General features: G+C 48.2%; 1 protein-coding gene across 2 annotated transcripts in view; it reads left to right on the top strand.

Annotated features, from left to right (window-relative positions):
* Positions 1-15,106, top strand: part of LOC115405098 (glypican-5-like) — an 88,446-nt gene that overhangs the window by 45,536 nt on the left and 27,804 nt on the right. For both annotated transcript variants that reach the window (XM_030114557.1, XM_030114556.1), the window contains one exon: positions 13,171-13,291. In XM_030114557.1, the coding sequence (XP_029970417.1) occupies positions 13,171-13,291 (121 nt within the window). The remainder of the gene's footprint in view (positions 1-13,170; positions 13,292-15,106) is intronic.

Below are 15,106 nucleotides of genomic sequence, written 5' to 3'. Positions count from 1 at the left end.
AAGATCGTAACTTTTTTTTTAATGCTTCAACCTCCTGACATGATCCTTTTAGAAGGGATTAGAAAATGTAGCAAAGAAGATGAATTCGATAATAATGCTCATTTACTGAAGTCTACCCAGGGTTCACTCTGTGCAGAGAGGAGTTTCCAAAAAAACCTGGACGGGAGGAAGGAAAGAGCGATAAATACAGAAGACGAACTGATTTAGCTGCGATCCAAACATCTTCCAGCTCCAGCCCGTCTCCACTTCATCCTCCAGACTCTGACTTACGACGGGGGACGTGCACGGACGACGTGCACGGTCTCCGACTCCGCGGCTGACTGACAGATGAGCCTGCTCATGACAAACATGGAAGTTCTGGCTGGGATTTCTGCCAGGAAAGCCATTCCGTCCATGTGTTTGTCAATGCTACCATCTGCCCCACTTCGTTTGGATAGCGGCCTCCTGACCTCTGATCTTCTCCTTCCTGCCCGCGGTACAGTCGCTCTCCGGCGCTCCTCGACCCGAACGGCGGTTTTTGCAACAACACGGCAGCAGATAATCCCGTATGTTATTCTGGTGTCGGGTGGCGGCGGCTCCAGCTGACTCATTATCTCTCCGTCCGCAGAATGAGCTCAAATGTCCCGGTCGGTGTGTGTCGGGGGGCCGGTTCTGCCTGCGTGTGTGTCTATATGGCCTGCAGTGAATGTTCTGTGTGTGTTCACGACGGGTGGGTGTGCAGCAGGGGAGAATCTAACCTTTGACCTTCCTCACTCAACACCCTTCACTCCATATGTGGTTTGTCTGTGGATGATTTGTGTGTTTGATGCCTTGATTTGAAGTCAGTGTGTGTGTGTGTGTGTGTGTTTGAGGCTTTCGTTCACACATTTTGAGTTCAGACGTTTCGGAGAAGTTCCACGTTTCCTCGCTGAGGTTTTGAAAATGCTGCAGTTCTCATGCCGGCCGCCAGTGGGCGACGCTTCTTTGTAATGGAGCCTCTGATGCCTGTCGGGCTCAGCGGCGTGTCCTCCGCTGCTCCGCTTCCTCACCTGTCAGATCGCCCGGTGGAGCAGGAGCACGCAGAGCGGCCGGCTCAGCGCCGGGCGCGTTTTTCCTCTTTTTTTCCTCCGGAGCAGGAGATCAGGCCGTTCTGACCCGGATTAGACGCGCAGACAAACAGGTGTTGGGATCACGGCCCGCTCCGCCCGTCTGCGCCCCGGAGGCATGCTTCACCCTCCCGGCTCTGCCCCTGCCTGCCCCTGTCTGCCTTCCAAACACCAACTGCCCCCCGACCCCCCCTCAGACCCCCCCCCCCCCCCCCCCGGACCTGTAACCTCAGATATCCGTGCCCTCCTCGGCATGTCGGCACCGTGTGGCTGGACGAGCGGATAGATTCATCACACCGGTCCGCCTCCGCTTCTGTTCTTTTCGTACTTTGTTTACTTCGTTTCACGCTGTTATTTTTTAGTTTCTCTCCCTTTTTCTTCATCTTGTCATCACACCCTCTCTCCCTCCTGCTCTGCCATGAACTTGAACCTCTGCAGTGAAATATAGACTCAGCGATGCTGCCACCTACTGGTAAATAGATGGAAGTGAAAAAGATGCGGACTGAGTCAGTAAATCCCTGGAAAAGGAGAAGGCACAGATGCAGTTATTTTCTTTCAAACGTGAAGGTGCATGTTTAAATTTTTTTTGTTTTACTTCAGACTGACAGTATATCATTAGAGACTCCTCCCCTCAGTAATCATGCCACTGATCCATCATCTTTATCCTTCAGACGCTTGTTGGTTGTTAAAATGATCAGTCACTCTGCGGTTCTGCAGACTGTCAGCTTCGTGTCCAGAAGCTTTATCATCTCTGCCGAACAAAACGCAGGATCATGCATTGCGCTCATAAATCAATCTGCCTGGCTTTGGGCTCTAAAATCCATGTAAACACGTCTCTAATTCAGGGACAGAGTAATTGTATCGTTGCGTGTTTGAAGGAAAGCAGAATAGCTGGTGCCGGAGGACGCCGTCCTGTTGGGAAATGATGCAATCGGGACGTGACGTCCTGCCTCCTTCGGCCCGCGACGTCGCCGTTTTCCCAGAAGTCTGTGTGGTCTGCTGAGTCAGCCCGGTACATGGCGGCGGGCGACACACGGAGGTGGGGAGCGGTTACACCCACTGGGCCTGGGAAACGTCCTCACAGCAAACCGCCGGCCAATTACGCCGCTAATCTGTGTAATTGCCACCAGAGGCTGTTAAAGCTGCGAGCAATATCGCTGAAGTGTATGTTTCCATTCGCCTGTCCGCGACCGTTACCGACAGACTTTGACAAATGGGCCTTCCTCATTCTGTAATTTGTTTGACTTTTATGTAACCAAGAAGTCACATGAATTAGTAGCTGTGGAATCGGAGCAACTTTTCTCCCTCTGCTCACAAGTTCAGTTTAATTGGTTTACTGAACTACTTTGGCTTAGTTTTAACATACCTGTCAAGACGAAGCGCCAAGTCGTGGAAATCTCCTCCTTATGGCCCTCTATGATATCTGCAACTGTCGTGTGTATTTGGGTCATGACTTGCTGTTTGTGCAACCCGATAGTTTTTAGTTTGCTCGACTCTGCAGATCGTCAAGCTTTCGGTTCTGATCGTACCTGACGTGATGCTGGAAGGGATGCGTTTTTACGAACACATGAAACCTAAATGTGCAAAAACAGTCTAGAAAACGAGTTGTTAGAAATGTTACCCCTTCAAGTGGAGTTTGCATGTTCTTCCTCTGCATGCATGAGTTTATCTGAGTGATTGGTGACCTGTTTAGGTTGTAAACTTTTGTTGTTTTGGGTTTCAATTCAAATGGCAGTGATGGTCAGAGTCACTGGAAAGACAGCTGCGTGAGACCGCTGCATCCTGTAGACGTGAAACTTTTCCAAATCAAAAACAATCCGTTTGGGCCTCAGTCAGCTGGGATCCGCCTGAACTCCCCCGCAACCTCCAGTTTCATAAACGGTACAGAAGACGGAGGGATGGTAATGAAAAACTTCCACATAAAAGCTAAATCTTTTGTTTGAGACTCAAAAATAAATGAGCTGATCTTGTAAAAATCAGATTTACTCGCGGGGTGACTCCCAGCTTACTCTTAAAATGCAGAAAATAACTTCCAGATGCTTCGGCAGCCGATCGGCGAGCGTTCAGTACAGGGCGCCGGCCACACGGGCGCAGTGTGGAAGCGTCTTTCATCAGGAAGCTTCTCCACCATGGGGAAGCATTATTTTAAAGTCTCTCAGCTTCTTCCTCAGTATCAGGCAGGTTCCCGTCTTTGTGAGGAACTGGGGGCGTCCCGCTGTGAGAGGGGGGGGGGGGGGGCGTCGATCCATGTCAGGATTTGCTCCGCAGCCACAGGGATCAGGGAGACGGCGTGCGCTGGAGGACCAGGAAGCGGGAGCAGTTTGCTGCCAGGAGGAAGTCACTTAAAGCGAATTCAATCAGCTCGGTGCAGCTCGTGCCTGAATCGATGGCGCTTCATTAGCCTGGAGGAGCTTCCAGATAAAACATGCTTGGCTGTGTATGTAGGCAAACGAGTTAATGAGCCGAAGCGGAGACGTGTGGAGCAGCTCCAGCGTTACAGGTGATCACAGCAGGTCGTTACTGGGAGCATTTATGAAGTGGAAGTGACCGGGGATGGAGGCCTCTGCTCGTGTCTCTTAAAGCGGAATGCGTTTCCCTCCCGCTCGGGTCTGTTTGGGCTCCCTGACGGGCCTCGGCCTCGGCCCAGGTCACGGTGGCCGGGGGAGCATACCAAGACAGGAGTGGACTTGGTCTGCATCCAAAAGAGAGGCAGCCTCCAGCTGCTGCTTCTTGCCCGAGTGAAAATCACCCCGGTTTGGGGTTTGAGCATCTGGACACGCCGTGTCCGAACACAATATCCTGAAACAGACACCAAATCCAGCTTTTGTGGTATCATTTTTTTTTTTTTTTTAAATGTATCTGTGGCCTGGCTGAGCGAGGAAATCCCAGTCCTGCTATTAGCAGCGGGCCGCATCTCCAGCAGACCGCGGTCCGCTGGGCCGGGCAGCAGGGTCAGCTTTTATCTTCATCCCCCCAAAATCTGATAAGACACATTCAGCCAGCAGCCAGACCGATTGCACAAACAGACACGGAGACAAGCGAGCGGGCGGGCCGCGACGTTTTCGCCACGTCCAGCGCCGATCGCTGGAAAAACACGGCAGCGCGCACGAGACAAATGAGAGGAAGCCGGCCTCGATAGCAGGGATGTGACGGCTAAATGGCCCCCGGGGCACCGAGAGCCAGCTGGCAGCGCCGTGCACGATGAAAACAGGACGCCTGACCCGAGCCGATGAAAGGCCGTCCGGAGCCTTCTCGGTGCGTCAGGGCTGATAGAGAAAGCAAACGGTGTGAGGAGTACGGCGGCGGCGGCGGCGTTTCCAGCGGGTTTTAGTGCCTCCAGTAATCCGAGCTCCGGCGGCACAGGCACTCAGCAGAACCGCCCCGGGACCTCTTAAGAAGTGGCAAAGCAGTCCAGACCAACATAGTGGTGTGTAATTCCAGCCCAGCCACACGGCCATAAACAGCAGGCTTTTTTTTTTTTTTTTTTTTTTTTTTCCAGCAGCCCGCGCTGCTCTCAGACTGATATACGGCCGCTGGGCGCAGGTGCCGCGCCGCAGGTAGCATCCACCTTAATGACTCATTCATGTAAATGTGCTTCATCCCGGCTGGAGTTACGCGACCCTAAAGAAAGAAGCCCAGGTTACACGGTGGGATAGTGGTTAGCCCCGTCACGTGATAGGAACTGGGTCCCCGGTTCGAGATCTGGTGGTGCAAAACCCGTGCGTCTCACTTCAAGACTTTAAAGACGTGTTGTGGGAATTTTATTTGTACCGCTAGCAGTTTTAGAGAGTAAAGAAAACCTTTTAAAGTTTAATTTACCAAGTTTTTCCTTTTTGTCATCAGGCATTTGTAGCTACTCGACAAAGAGCCCAGAAGATTTTCAATAAAGCCGCTTTAGTTGTAGCTTTATTCTCAGCAAGATTCTTTTCAGTCTCTCTAACATGAAGTGAGCCAGATTCCTTGAAAAAAGTTATAAAAACAACTCCTACACTAAATCTGGCATATCCAACCACAATGTCTTGTAATAATTGCTTTTTTGTGAATTTATTTGAAGTTTACTTGAGCTTTTGCTCAGGGTTGCATGGGAAATGTCTTTGGGGGGAAAAAAAAAAAAAAGAAAAGATTTTGTGATCAGACTGGTTTCAGTGAGAAGTGCAATGACTGTGGGAAAAGAACAAACAAAGTTAAGATGTATTATGAAAAGAAAACAAGTTTCCAGAGTTTCCCACCACCGGGCGATTAGTCACACAGACACAAGTAACGGCACGCAAGTGTGAAGTGATCACGACGAATTCCAAGCCGCTCCGACTCAATGAGATGAGGCCTGCACACGTCTCACTCCGTCCCGCTTTTCATTCAATAAGTTCAATAAAATCACCTTTCAGCCTTTGCTTCAGTTTATTTTCTCTATAACTTCTACTTCATCCTTAAAGACTCTAAGAATCTCTTAAAGACGGATTCCCGTTTTGACTCGCAGGCGTCGGCGTGTGAACGGCGAGAAGCTTTCTGAGCTGCAGGGGAAAGAGAAAGGTGTGACAGAAGCCACTTCCAGGAAATCTGTCTGCTCTCTCAACTCCTGAAGGGATTAACTGAGTGCTTCACAACAATTTGAAGTCTCGTTGCTGGAACTGCAGTTTCAAAAAAAAAAAAAGGTTCAGTTTCCAGCAGTGGAAACCATTAAATGAAATCTGGACTGAAGCTGAGCAGTTCCAGGGAAATTTGAGTTTTTTCAAGGAGTGGAACTTTTCTCCAAGTCAGAATGTCTGAACATCGATTAGGTCTGTGTCTCAGCGGGACGAAGCTGCTTCATTTCCAACCCCGAGGGGCCGGCCGGACCGAGGGGTGAGGGGAGGGGAGGGCGAGAGACAGAATGCACTCCCAGGTACTGCTGGGATTTCAACCCAATTCAGAACAGTATGTGAACACATTCACTCTCTCAAAGATAACCAGTGATGTTTTCACTGATGACTCTGGAATATTTGGCTTGTATCGGTTCAGTTTTTCGGGTGTGATGCAGATTTGCGTGAACCATTTACGTTACGGCGGCTGCAATCTGGAGTTCACGGTTCGTTTGAGAGCTCCTCCACAGACCGGCTCCAACAAAACAGGCTTCAGGAGAGTCTTTAGTCGTGGGCAGAACATTTACGGAAAAAGAAAAAGTTGTGTAGAGATTATTTAAGAAGGGCAGATAATAGGTGGGGGAGCAGGAGGGATGAGGGAAATAGAGCAGAGAATAAAAAGCACAGTGTTCTAAGCCGGCCTGACCTCCAGACGACCTCCGCCGACGTGCCCGCGCGGTCTGTGATCTGCTGATTTCTCTCCTCATAAAGCTCCGTTTAATAGCCAAACCAGCATATTTCCTCGTGTTTGAAATATTTGTTTCCAGTGTTTACCGCTGGGGTTTCACCGAGTGTGTACACACTGACTTTCACGTTGCGTAATCCCCCCGGCCGATGTTTACCGTCGGCGCGGCGAGCATGTGCTCATGTCACGGTGATTAAAACGCTGGAAAAGTGGCTTTTGACCGGTGGCCCGCCGGTGTCTGCAGTGTTTGTCGTACAGTGAATGGCCGCCGAGCTCCCAGCGTGTGAGAACAGCCTGGCCTTTCAGAACAAAAACCGCCCGTCCCGCTCCGAGTATTTCAACATGTCGAGCGCCGCTCGTAAAGCTCGCTGGCTACAGGCGGCCGCTCCGGCCCGCCATCACTCTCTCCGCTGACTTCACCATGAGTTCATGCACTGCGGGGAAATGTTGTATGAACCTCATGTTTATAGTACTTTGAGCAGATTTATTACACTAATTAAAGATTTCAAATAGCAAGCAATTACAGTATTTTACTGTCTGTAGATGGGTTTATAAAGCACAGGAAGTTGCTTTGTAATTGTCTGAAATGGCCCTTTTTATAAACTAACCTGTTGTTGTAGCGTGACGGCTTGCAGTGAACCATTTTTTGCATCTTTAGCTGATCAGCGGATGAATATTTTCATTGCATGAAAGTTTTCCATCGAATGTGAGGAGTGACTTCAGATTTCTGTGCTGGGTCCACAGCCATCCAGCGATCCAAAACTTTTCTCCTTTCAATTCATTCATAAATGTGCTTGGAGGATCTTCCTCTGTCTGTAGCTTCAGCTGAACAGCTCCGCTCCGATTCCCAGGTAGATCTTTACTTTTCATCTGCAGCAAAGCGACATCGTTTCCGAATAAATCTGCAGCGTTCTTGATTTCTGCGAACATACGTTTGATGTCTCTGTATATTAGATGGGGGACACGAGCGGATTATTCACGTTTCTCCTCATCCGTTTAGATTTCACAAAGCATCCATCAATTAAATCATTTCTTTAAGCAAAACAATCAACAAACAAATGAAATGAAACGGCTCTGCTGAGGCCAGACTTGAAAGCGTCTGTCTTGCCCCGGTGTGTCGTAATCGCGAGTCGGCCGCCGTGTCAGCCAGGAGGGTGGGCAGCGGCTCCATTAATCACGAGGAACCGACAGTTCGCCCCTCCAGCCCTGATCCAGCGCCGCCACCCACAGCCGCGGAACTAAACGCGCTCGCTCAGAGCAGAAGTGCCTCATCTCCTCTCGCTTATTAATCGCCGACACTTTCCTCCTCCTCCTCAGTTTACTGTGATTCAGTCTGATGTTTGTTTCAGAGGAATCATTTATCCAAATCAAACAGCATGCGGGGAGGGGAGGCGGGCGCCAGAGTCGGAAATATGTTTCACGTCTGTCTCAGAGCAGCGCTTTAATCAAACAGATACAGATCACAAAAGATGTGATCGAGGTGTGAAATATGGTGTGTTTTATCAGGAGTTGGGCGTTCAGGTGGGCGGCACAGGTGGCTGTTTTCATGTTTAAATACCATGTGATTTTAATCGGCCGCCGCTGACAGACACGTGCGTGCAGAGACAACGCTGCGGAGTTCCTGAAGCCTCATCGCCGCAGACCGCCTCGGGCGGAGTCTGCGCTCTGGAAAGAAGACCTGGGAAATTAGCTCTGCTCTTTATGGATGTTATTCACAGAACAGCAACACGACGTGTTTAATGTTACCAGCATGAGGCTCTATGTCAGGGGTTTCAAACATGAGGCATGTGGACCAAAAAAGGCCCGCAAGAGGCTCCAACCCGGCCAAATCGACAAGCCATAGCTGTTAAACTGTGCTGTCAGGGCGAGGTTGCAAAAACTTGCAGAATGCAACAGTTTTTTTTTTGGATATTTCACTGTAGTTTGCACCACAATTTTTTTCTTTATGACATAAAACCTCAAAATATTCATCTCCGCATGATTCATTTTAACCCAGGAGATGATACCCTCAGTCATCGATTGAATAAACTGAAGCAAGACCTCACAGAGAATCCTCTTCCACTCCTATTACATTATTATCGATTCAGTTTGAAGCAACTGTTTACTACTGTTTTAAATTAGCCGTACAGAATGTCAGGCTGTGAGCGCGCCGTGCAGCGCCATGCGGCCTCGTTAAATCTTCAGTGGGGTTTTCAGAAAAATATCAGCCGAACTTGACTTTCATCATGTTTCCATGTGATGCATAAGAATGTCTCTCTTTGGCAGTGCATGTGAATAATCTCCTTAACCGCTGGGATCCCTGACAAGGATCTCTGTAAGCTGTACAAATGTAATTAATCATCCAGATTAATCAAATGTAATGAAAGCAGCCTGCAGCTCTGCATTAGCGATCGTGGCTCGGCGTGACAGTGAGCGCTGCTGCTCCCCACCGGGAAGACCTCTTGTTTGGACGGCCGGAATCGGGGCCACTTGTGGGCCGGTTTTGCTCCATAAGCCTCATGTTTGACACCCCTGTCCTGCGTGTTTGTTGATGGATTTCTTGGATCCGCGCAACTTTGAAAAACTGCAGCCACAGTCCAAAGATAACGAAGCTTCATGTTTCTCTTTTAAATATGTGTGCGGAGATGGGAGGATGACCCTTGGCAGCAGTTTAAAAAAACACACACAAACACGGATCGAACTAATTGAATCCCCAGCGAGTGTTTGCTTGTTAAACCATCCGGCTCGGCTGCACTGATTAGGCAAGAACTGAAGACACGGGAAAGATAATGAAGTATGAGTTTTACCTGCGGCCAATCTGCTGGTGCACCGCCCAAAAGATTCAAATTCCCTCGTCAAACACTGATCTGTGTGGTGTGGTGTGACCTGTGACCTCTCACACAGACGTATATGTGAGTGAGAGTACAGTCGGGGCGCAAACAGCTCCTTCAAAATGAATCGTTTATTTTTGTTTCTCTGCCTCGAAGCCCCTCGAGCGTTGCCGCAGGCTCTCTGTAGATCGGGGGGGCGGGGGTCAGAGGTCACGGTTCGTCTGCGCTCCAGGCGTACAGGATGGACGAGGGGAGATAATGCTGCCTTCATCAATCGTGCATTCATCAGGGAATGAGTCAGTTTCCTTACAGTCACAGAGGCTTGAGCTATAAATATCAGTAATCCCCACTGGACGCTTGTTTTCAGTCTGAACGGCTTTGGAGTGAGTGTGAGTGTGCGCGTGTGTGTCGACTGTGAATGCTGTTAAAGCACAAGAAGATGATTTAACTTTTTGATCATAACATGTGGAGTTTGCATGTTATCCATGTGGTTTTTGTTAAGGAAATTCCACACAGACTGAAACACTCATGATGAACCACTGGGAGATGCTGCTGTTTTTTTGTAATGACCTCGTTTTTATCACCTCTCCTGCTGTCTGACGTGACTCACTGCACCACCTGGTGGAGCAGGCTTGTATTGCACGTTGAAGCGAGCTGCGGTGAGTCGGATAGCGGACCAACTTCAGCAGATTTACCAGCAGAACATCACAGAACTGCCGTTGAAGTCTGTTTTGTCGGACTTATGAATAATTTTAGATAATTACCGATTTAAACGAAGCTCAGATGTGTTTTTTTTAAAACTTCACTACAAGAAGACCACTGCTTCTTGTTTTTTCACAGCCCAAAAAAAAAATCAACTTTTGTTGGTCATGGAGGAAAAAAAGATCTTAAAACTTTAAAAATTAGATAATTTTTCATTGCACCATCTATTTTTTTACACCCGTTTTATTCATGGTGAGGGATGGAGAGACACACAACTGCTCCCCTACAGGCAGATCAGAGTCACCAATTAACCTAACAAGCCTGCGGGACGAAGCCAGAAAGATCCGCTCGAGCAAACTAAAAACATTACAGTCAGAATGTTCCTCCTCATGTCCCGCTCCCGTATTAATTATCATCCTCAATCAGCTGACGTCTTGTGAATCCAGGGACTGGGTAAACTAATTGACCCGCTGCGAGACGTCCTGCCGTGTCAGACGTCACGTTACCCGCCCCGCTATCAAACGCACCCGGCGATCAAACGCTCCCGGCCGCAGCGCAGTGCCAGGCTCGCTGCGACGCTTCCCTTTCATTAGCATCCAATCGGATGAGCTCATTCCTGCGCCAGCGCTGTTATCACGGTCCAAGGCTGGAGACAAACACACACACACACACACACCCACCCCAGCACCACTTCCAAACACTTCTTATGAGGCTGCTTGATTCTTCAATTAATCATTTATGCCAACGGAAAGTTCAAAGTGTATCGATTGTTTCCATGTTGAGAGGATTTCAGAGCAGACAGTGTGTGTGTGTGTGTGTGTGTGTGTGTGTCTGTGTGTGTGTCTGTGTGTGTCGGGCTCTGGGAATTCTCCCTCCAAATGTTGTGAAGCGCAACAAGAAGTTAAATATGAGGAAATGTAAAGAAAAAAACAAGTGGGTGTGAAGTTAATGTGCAACGTCAGACGGTTAGCCGTGAAATTTTAGCATTTTTATGGGCGCCGTGCGCGAAGCGCTGCCTCAGCAGGCGGAAGCGGCGCCGGCCTTATCAAGACGCCGCTCAGATCACAGGCCACAGATTCTCAGGTTCAGCACTTTTATGATTGCCTGCGCTCACAGTCACACAAATACATACAAATGCACGCACACACACACACACACACGGGCGCGTAAGCACATCCACATAACCACTCACTCTTAAACCGTCCATAATGACTTTATCAGCCTGGCACCGCCGGTGGAAGCCTCCATTGATTTGATGCCAGTTCATGTCGTTCCTCTGCAGTGTGGTTAAATCCCCAACATACGGACGATTAGCATCAACGCAGAACTCGCACATTAATTTATTCTCCCTGAAATATGAGGAGAAAAATAAAATCCAGACGATGATGGATTTTATTGAAGAGTGTCATGATGGCTTCAGTAAGTTTTGGGTCGGTTCGGGGTGATTGATAGGTTAGTAGTAGTGGTGGTGAATGAATGAGATGAATGTAGGTAAAAGTAAAATCAAGTATGTTAAGCGTCATGAGAAAGGGAAGAAGTTGTGGTCTGCCAGCAGCCTGAACCTACAGCAGCTCCACTAGAGAACGATCCAGTGGATCCTGAACCGGCCGGACTGTGAGCTTTACTGAAGTTACCATAAAGGTAGAGCAGCAGCGATAACTCCAGGAAATTGAGTAATTCTGTTTGGAAAAAAAACTAACCACTTGTGTTCCGCCCCGGGGGTCGTGTTCGGCAGGGACGGTTAACGGTGACGCGCGCCACTCCGTTACAAAGTGGCTTTATGCCCGAGAGCTGAGAGAGGGTCTGCAAAGCATCACTCCCAACTTCAGAAAAAGAGAATGTTGTGTATTAACCAGTTACTCAGCTTCAATAGTCGACAGCTGCAGCCTCTGTATGGAAGCATAAATACAGGTAATGTTGCTGAAACGTGTTTGTTAATCTGAAATGCTGAAGTTAAACATCAGACATGGAGCAGGGCTGAGTGGGAGAAACAAGGCTGAGTTTGGAGGTTCACAGGTTTAAATCCCTCTGCCAGCCGCTCTCCGGTTAAATCTGGTTAAATGTGGAGAACTAGTTTCCTCAAGGGCATCAGTAAAGCAGCATTTCCTCTTTTTTCCTTCTTTTCATTCCGTCATGTAGCACTAACACTCCTACATTCAGGGCTGCAAGTTTGACACACACCTCTAACACACACACTCCTAACAGATCAGACCTCCTCAGTGACGCCACACACTCCGTTCAGGCGGCTTGTTGTGGATCCTGAGCAGCTCCTCTGTGTGTTCACTGAGATCCTCCAGCCGATACAGCAGGTCTGACCTTTTCATCGCAAACCTCCGTCCTCCTGATTCCGATCTGTTCGCCTCGCTGACTTCCGCCCCGGCAGAACCAGCAGCGCCGGTTCCCCCCGCGGAGCCGCGGAGAGTCCGACTCTTTTCCACTGCGGCGTGTTTTCAGTGAAAATATTTTCAGAAGAAGACGAGAAGCGGCAATAAGTGATTCTGGCCGCATTTGATTCAAGGCTGATGCAGGAGATATTTCTTAATGGCGCTCTTAATGACTCCGTCTGACTGGCTGACAGACGAGACCCTAATGGCTCCGAGTGTGTGTTGAGGAGGTGTGCAGCTGGCACACACTCACGCCTCTGAAAAAACTAACCAGGTTTGTAGATTGATAGGAGAGCAGGATGCACGAGTTGGAAAGAGGAAAACAAAAGGAGATTCTCCTCATAACTGACTGGTCCCTGTGACCTGTGTGTAGGAGTGTGTGTTTATTAACCTTGTGATGAAGAGGCCACCTGTACAGAGTGTATCCTGTTGTAGTTTTTGTCCAGTGTTGTTTTATCTTTAACATTTTTGCTGTTTGCTTGGTGGTTTGATCGGCCGGATCAGAGCCTCTTGCGGGCCAGTTTCAGCCCGCGGGCCTTATGTTTAACACCGATGAGTTAAGTTGTGTCAGTGTGTTTGTTTTCTGTGCTTTCATGAGTGCATGCTCTTCCCATCAGCAGCATTTCAGAATTTGATTTTTAGTAATTTTGCCTTCATTTTTCTGCTTTTTCTGTTTTTTCTTTGTCTGTTATGGATACGTGAAGATTGAGTAAAATTATGAATAAAAATGTGTTTATGTTGCAGTTTAACATGTCCTGCTCATGTTGTCTGATGATGAATTTGTGCAGCCTGCACACACACACACACACACACACTACACGACACACAGCGTTTCCTGTCGTGAAGTGAAACCGGCGTCTGGCTTCCCTCCTCTCGTCCTCACAGCTACACGGGCAGAGTGGTGGGAAACGGCCTGCACGCCCAGAGGCAAAACCCAGAGGTCAAAGTTCGCAGCATGGACCCTGCCATGGAGGAGGTCAAGAAGAGGTTGGAGCTCTTCAACCAGGTAGGATGAGCTCCGATTTTACTTAAACTGTAATGGCGCTGCTGTTTGTGAAGCCGGGATTCGTATTTGTTCCATGTTTCAGGGTTAATTACTGTTGGATGTGGACATTTGTAACAAAGTCTTCACTGATCCAACTTGTTTTTTGATTTTTTTTTTTCCTTATTAAGACGCATCAAACAATAAAACCGGGAGTCAAAAGATGGGATGAAACGTCCTCGCCTTTCTCCTCTGATCTAAAGACTTGTTTTGAGCACAGAGGCAGATATCAGAGATAAATGAAAAGGCTTGTTGAAAGAGAGACAGTGACGAAAAAAAAAGTGAATTTCTGTGCAAAGAAGAAGGGGGGAAAAAAAATAGAAAGATGAGAGGCGGGAGCAAAAGGTCAGGAATGAGTGACAGATAGGCCTGGATGACACCAGCAGCTTCAAAGTGACACTGTTTGTCATGTAGATGGGCTTTAGGGCTGAAAAGGACCAAGAAGAAAAGGCTATTTCAGAGCGTCCCTAGAGGCCATTTGAGGAGACAAACGGAGCAGGATCTGGTTCCCCTCTGCCTGCCTGCCCTTTTGTTGCCCTGAAAATTATGCCCACAGATCACACAGCAGCCTATCTCTACATCGCTCTCCTCCTCTGCCTCTCTGAGCCAATCTGATCGCTTGTGTTTCCGTCTAATATATCGCCGAGACTTTTTCTTATTTGACTTTTACTCTCGGCCGATGTATTTTTTTTTCCTCCATTTGCTTCTATTTGACTTCATGTTCACATCTTGATGCATTTGGACCAATTCTCTTATTTAATCTCTTTTTTATTAAATATTTTCTCCTGGCTGCCTCAGGGCAGGCCGGAGTGAGCCGTCGCTGGGTGATATTATTAGAGATCACCACCCCAAGAAAAGGGAGAATCTACTTTTGCGCCTCTACGACGTCGAGGACATCAAACTTTAATTTAGCGAAAAGACACACAGTCCAGTTTGCTTGACTTGAATATGATGAGGTTATTCCGTCGTCACTCAGTCACTGTGATACTTTATGAAGGCTCACATTCGACCATTTACAGCCTGAAAGTCTTCACAAGTAAAAAAATAAAATAAAATCAACATTAGTTTGTGGATGAAATTCATTAAAACTTTTCCGTTTTGCTTTCATCTGAAAATTGGCTGCTATTAAACGTTTAAAGCACTGAAGCGAACTGAAAAGCAAATAGGTGGCTCTGTTGTTTCGTCAGAGGACAGATTGCGTCTCGTCTCTCACGCTCATCTCAGCCGGTCCGTTCAACCTGCCGCCGCCACCGCCGGCGGCTCCGGATCGCGTCTGTCAGACCACAACATCCCATTGTGCGCGGCGGCTGTCAAGTGGCTGGTTGTCATGGAAACCGTGCCACGTCGAGCGGGCGTCCTGTTGACATTTATAGGGTTGAAAAGCCCACTTTGAATCTGGAGCAGGTGGCGGCGCTTTGTGCGTCCAGCTGATAAGAGGAGGATCACAGGACTGCTAAATGGGCAGAATGCAGCAGGAGGACGTCCGTCCACCAAGGCTGTCTCACACACACACACACACACACACACACACACACACACACACACACACACACAGGACAGAAATAGTTTTCCTTAATCACACATCACTTTGTGTCATAAAACATTAAAGAGATGCTGCAGAATATCATGAATGAATGACACGTTTCTCATCCGCCTCATTTTCTATAAGCAGACTGGACTAAACCTGCCAAAAAAAAAAAGCTTCATTTCCAAGGAATACAACTTAATTTCTGTGTTCAGAATCACGCCTTGTTTCCTCTCAGGCTGTAAAGTTAATTC

This window comes from Salarias fasciatus, chromosome 18, assembly GCF_902148845.1.
Source record: "Salarias fasciatus chromosome 18, fSalaFa1.1, whole genome shotgun sequence".
In the NCBI taxonomy this organism is placed as follows: domain Eukaryota; kingdom Metazoa; phylum Chordata; class Actinopteri; order Blenniiformes; family Blenniidae; genus Salarias; species Salarias fasciatus.
Note: the sequence above shows the minus strand (reverse complement) of the source record. Positions and strands in the feature narration are given on the sequence as shown.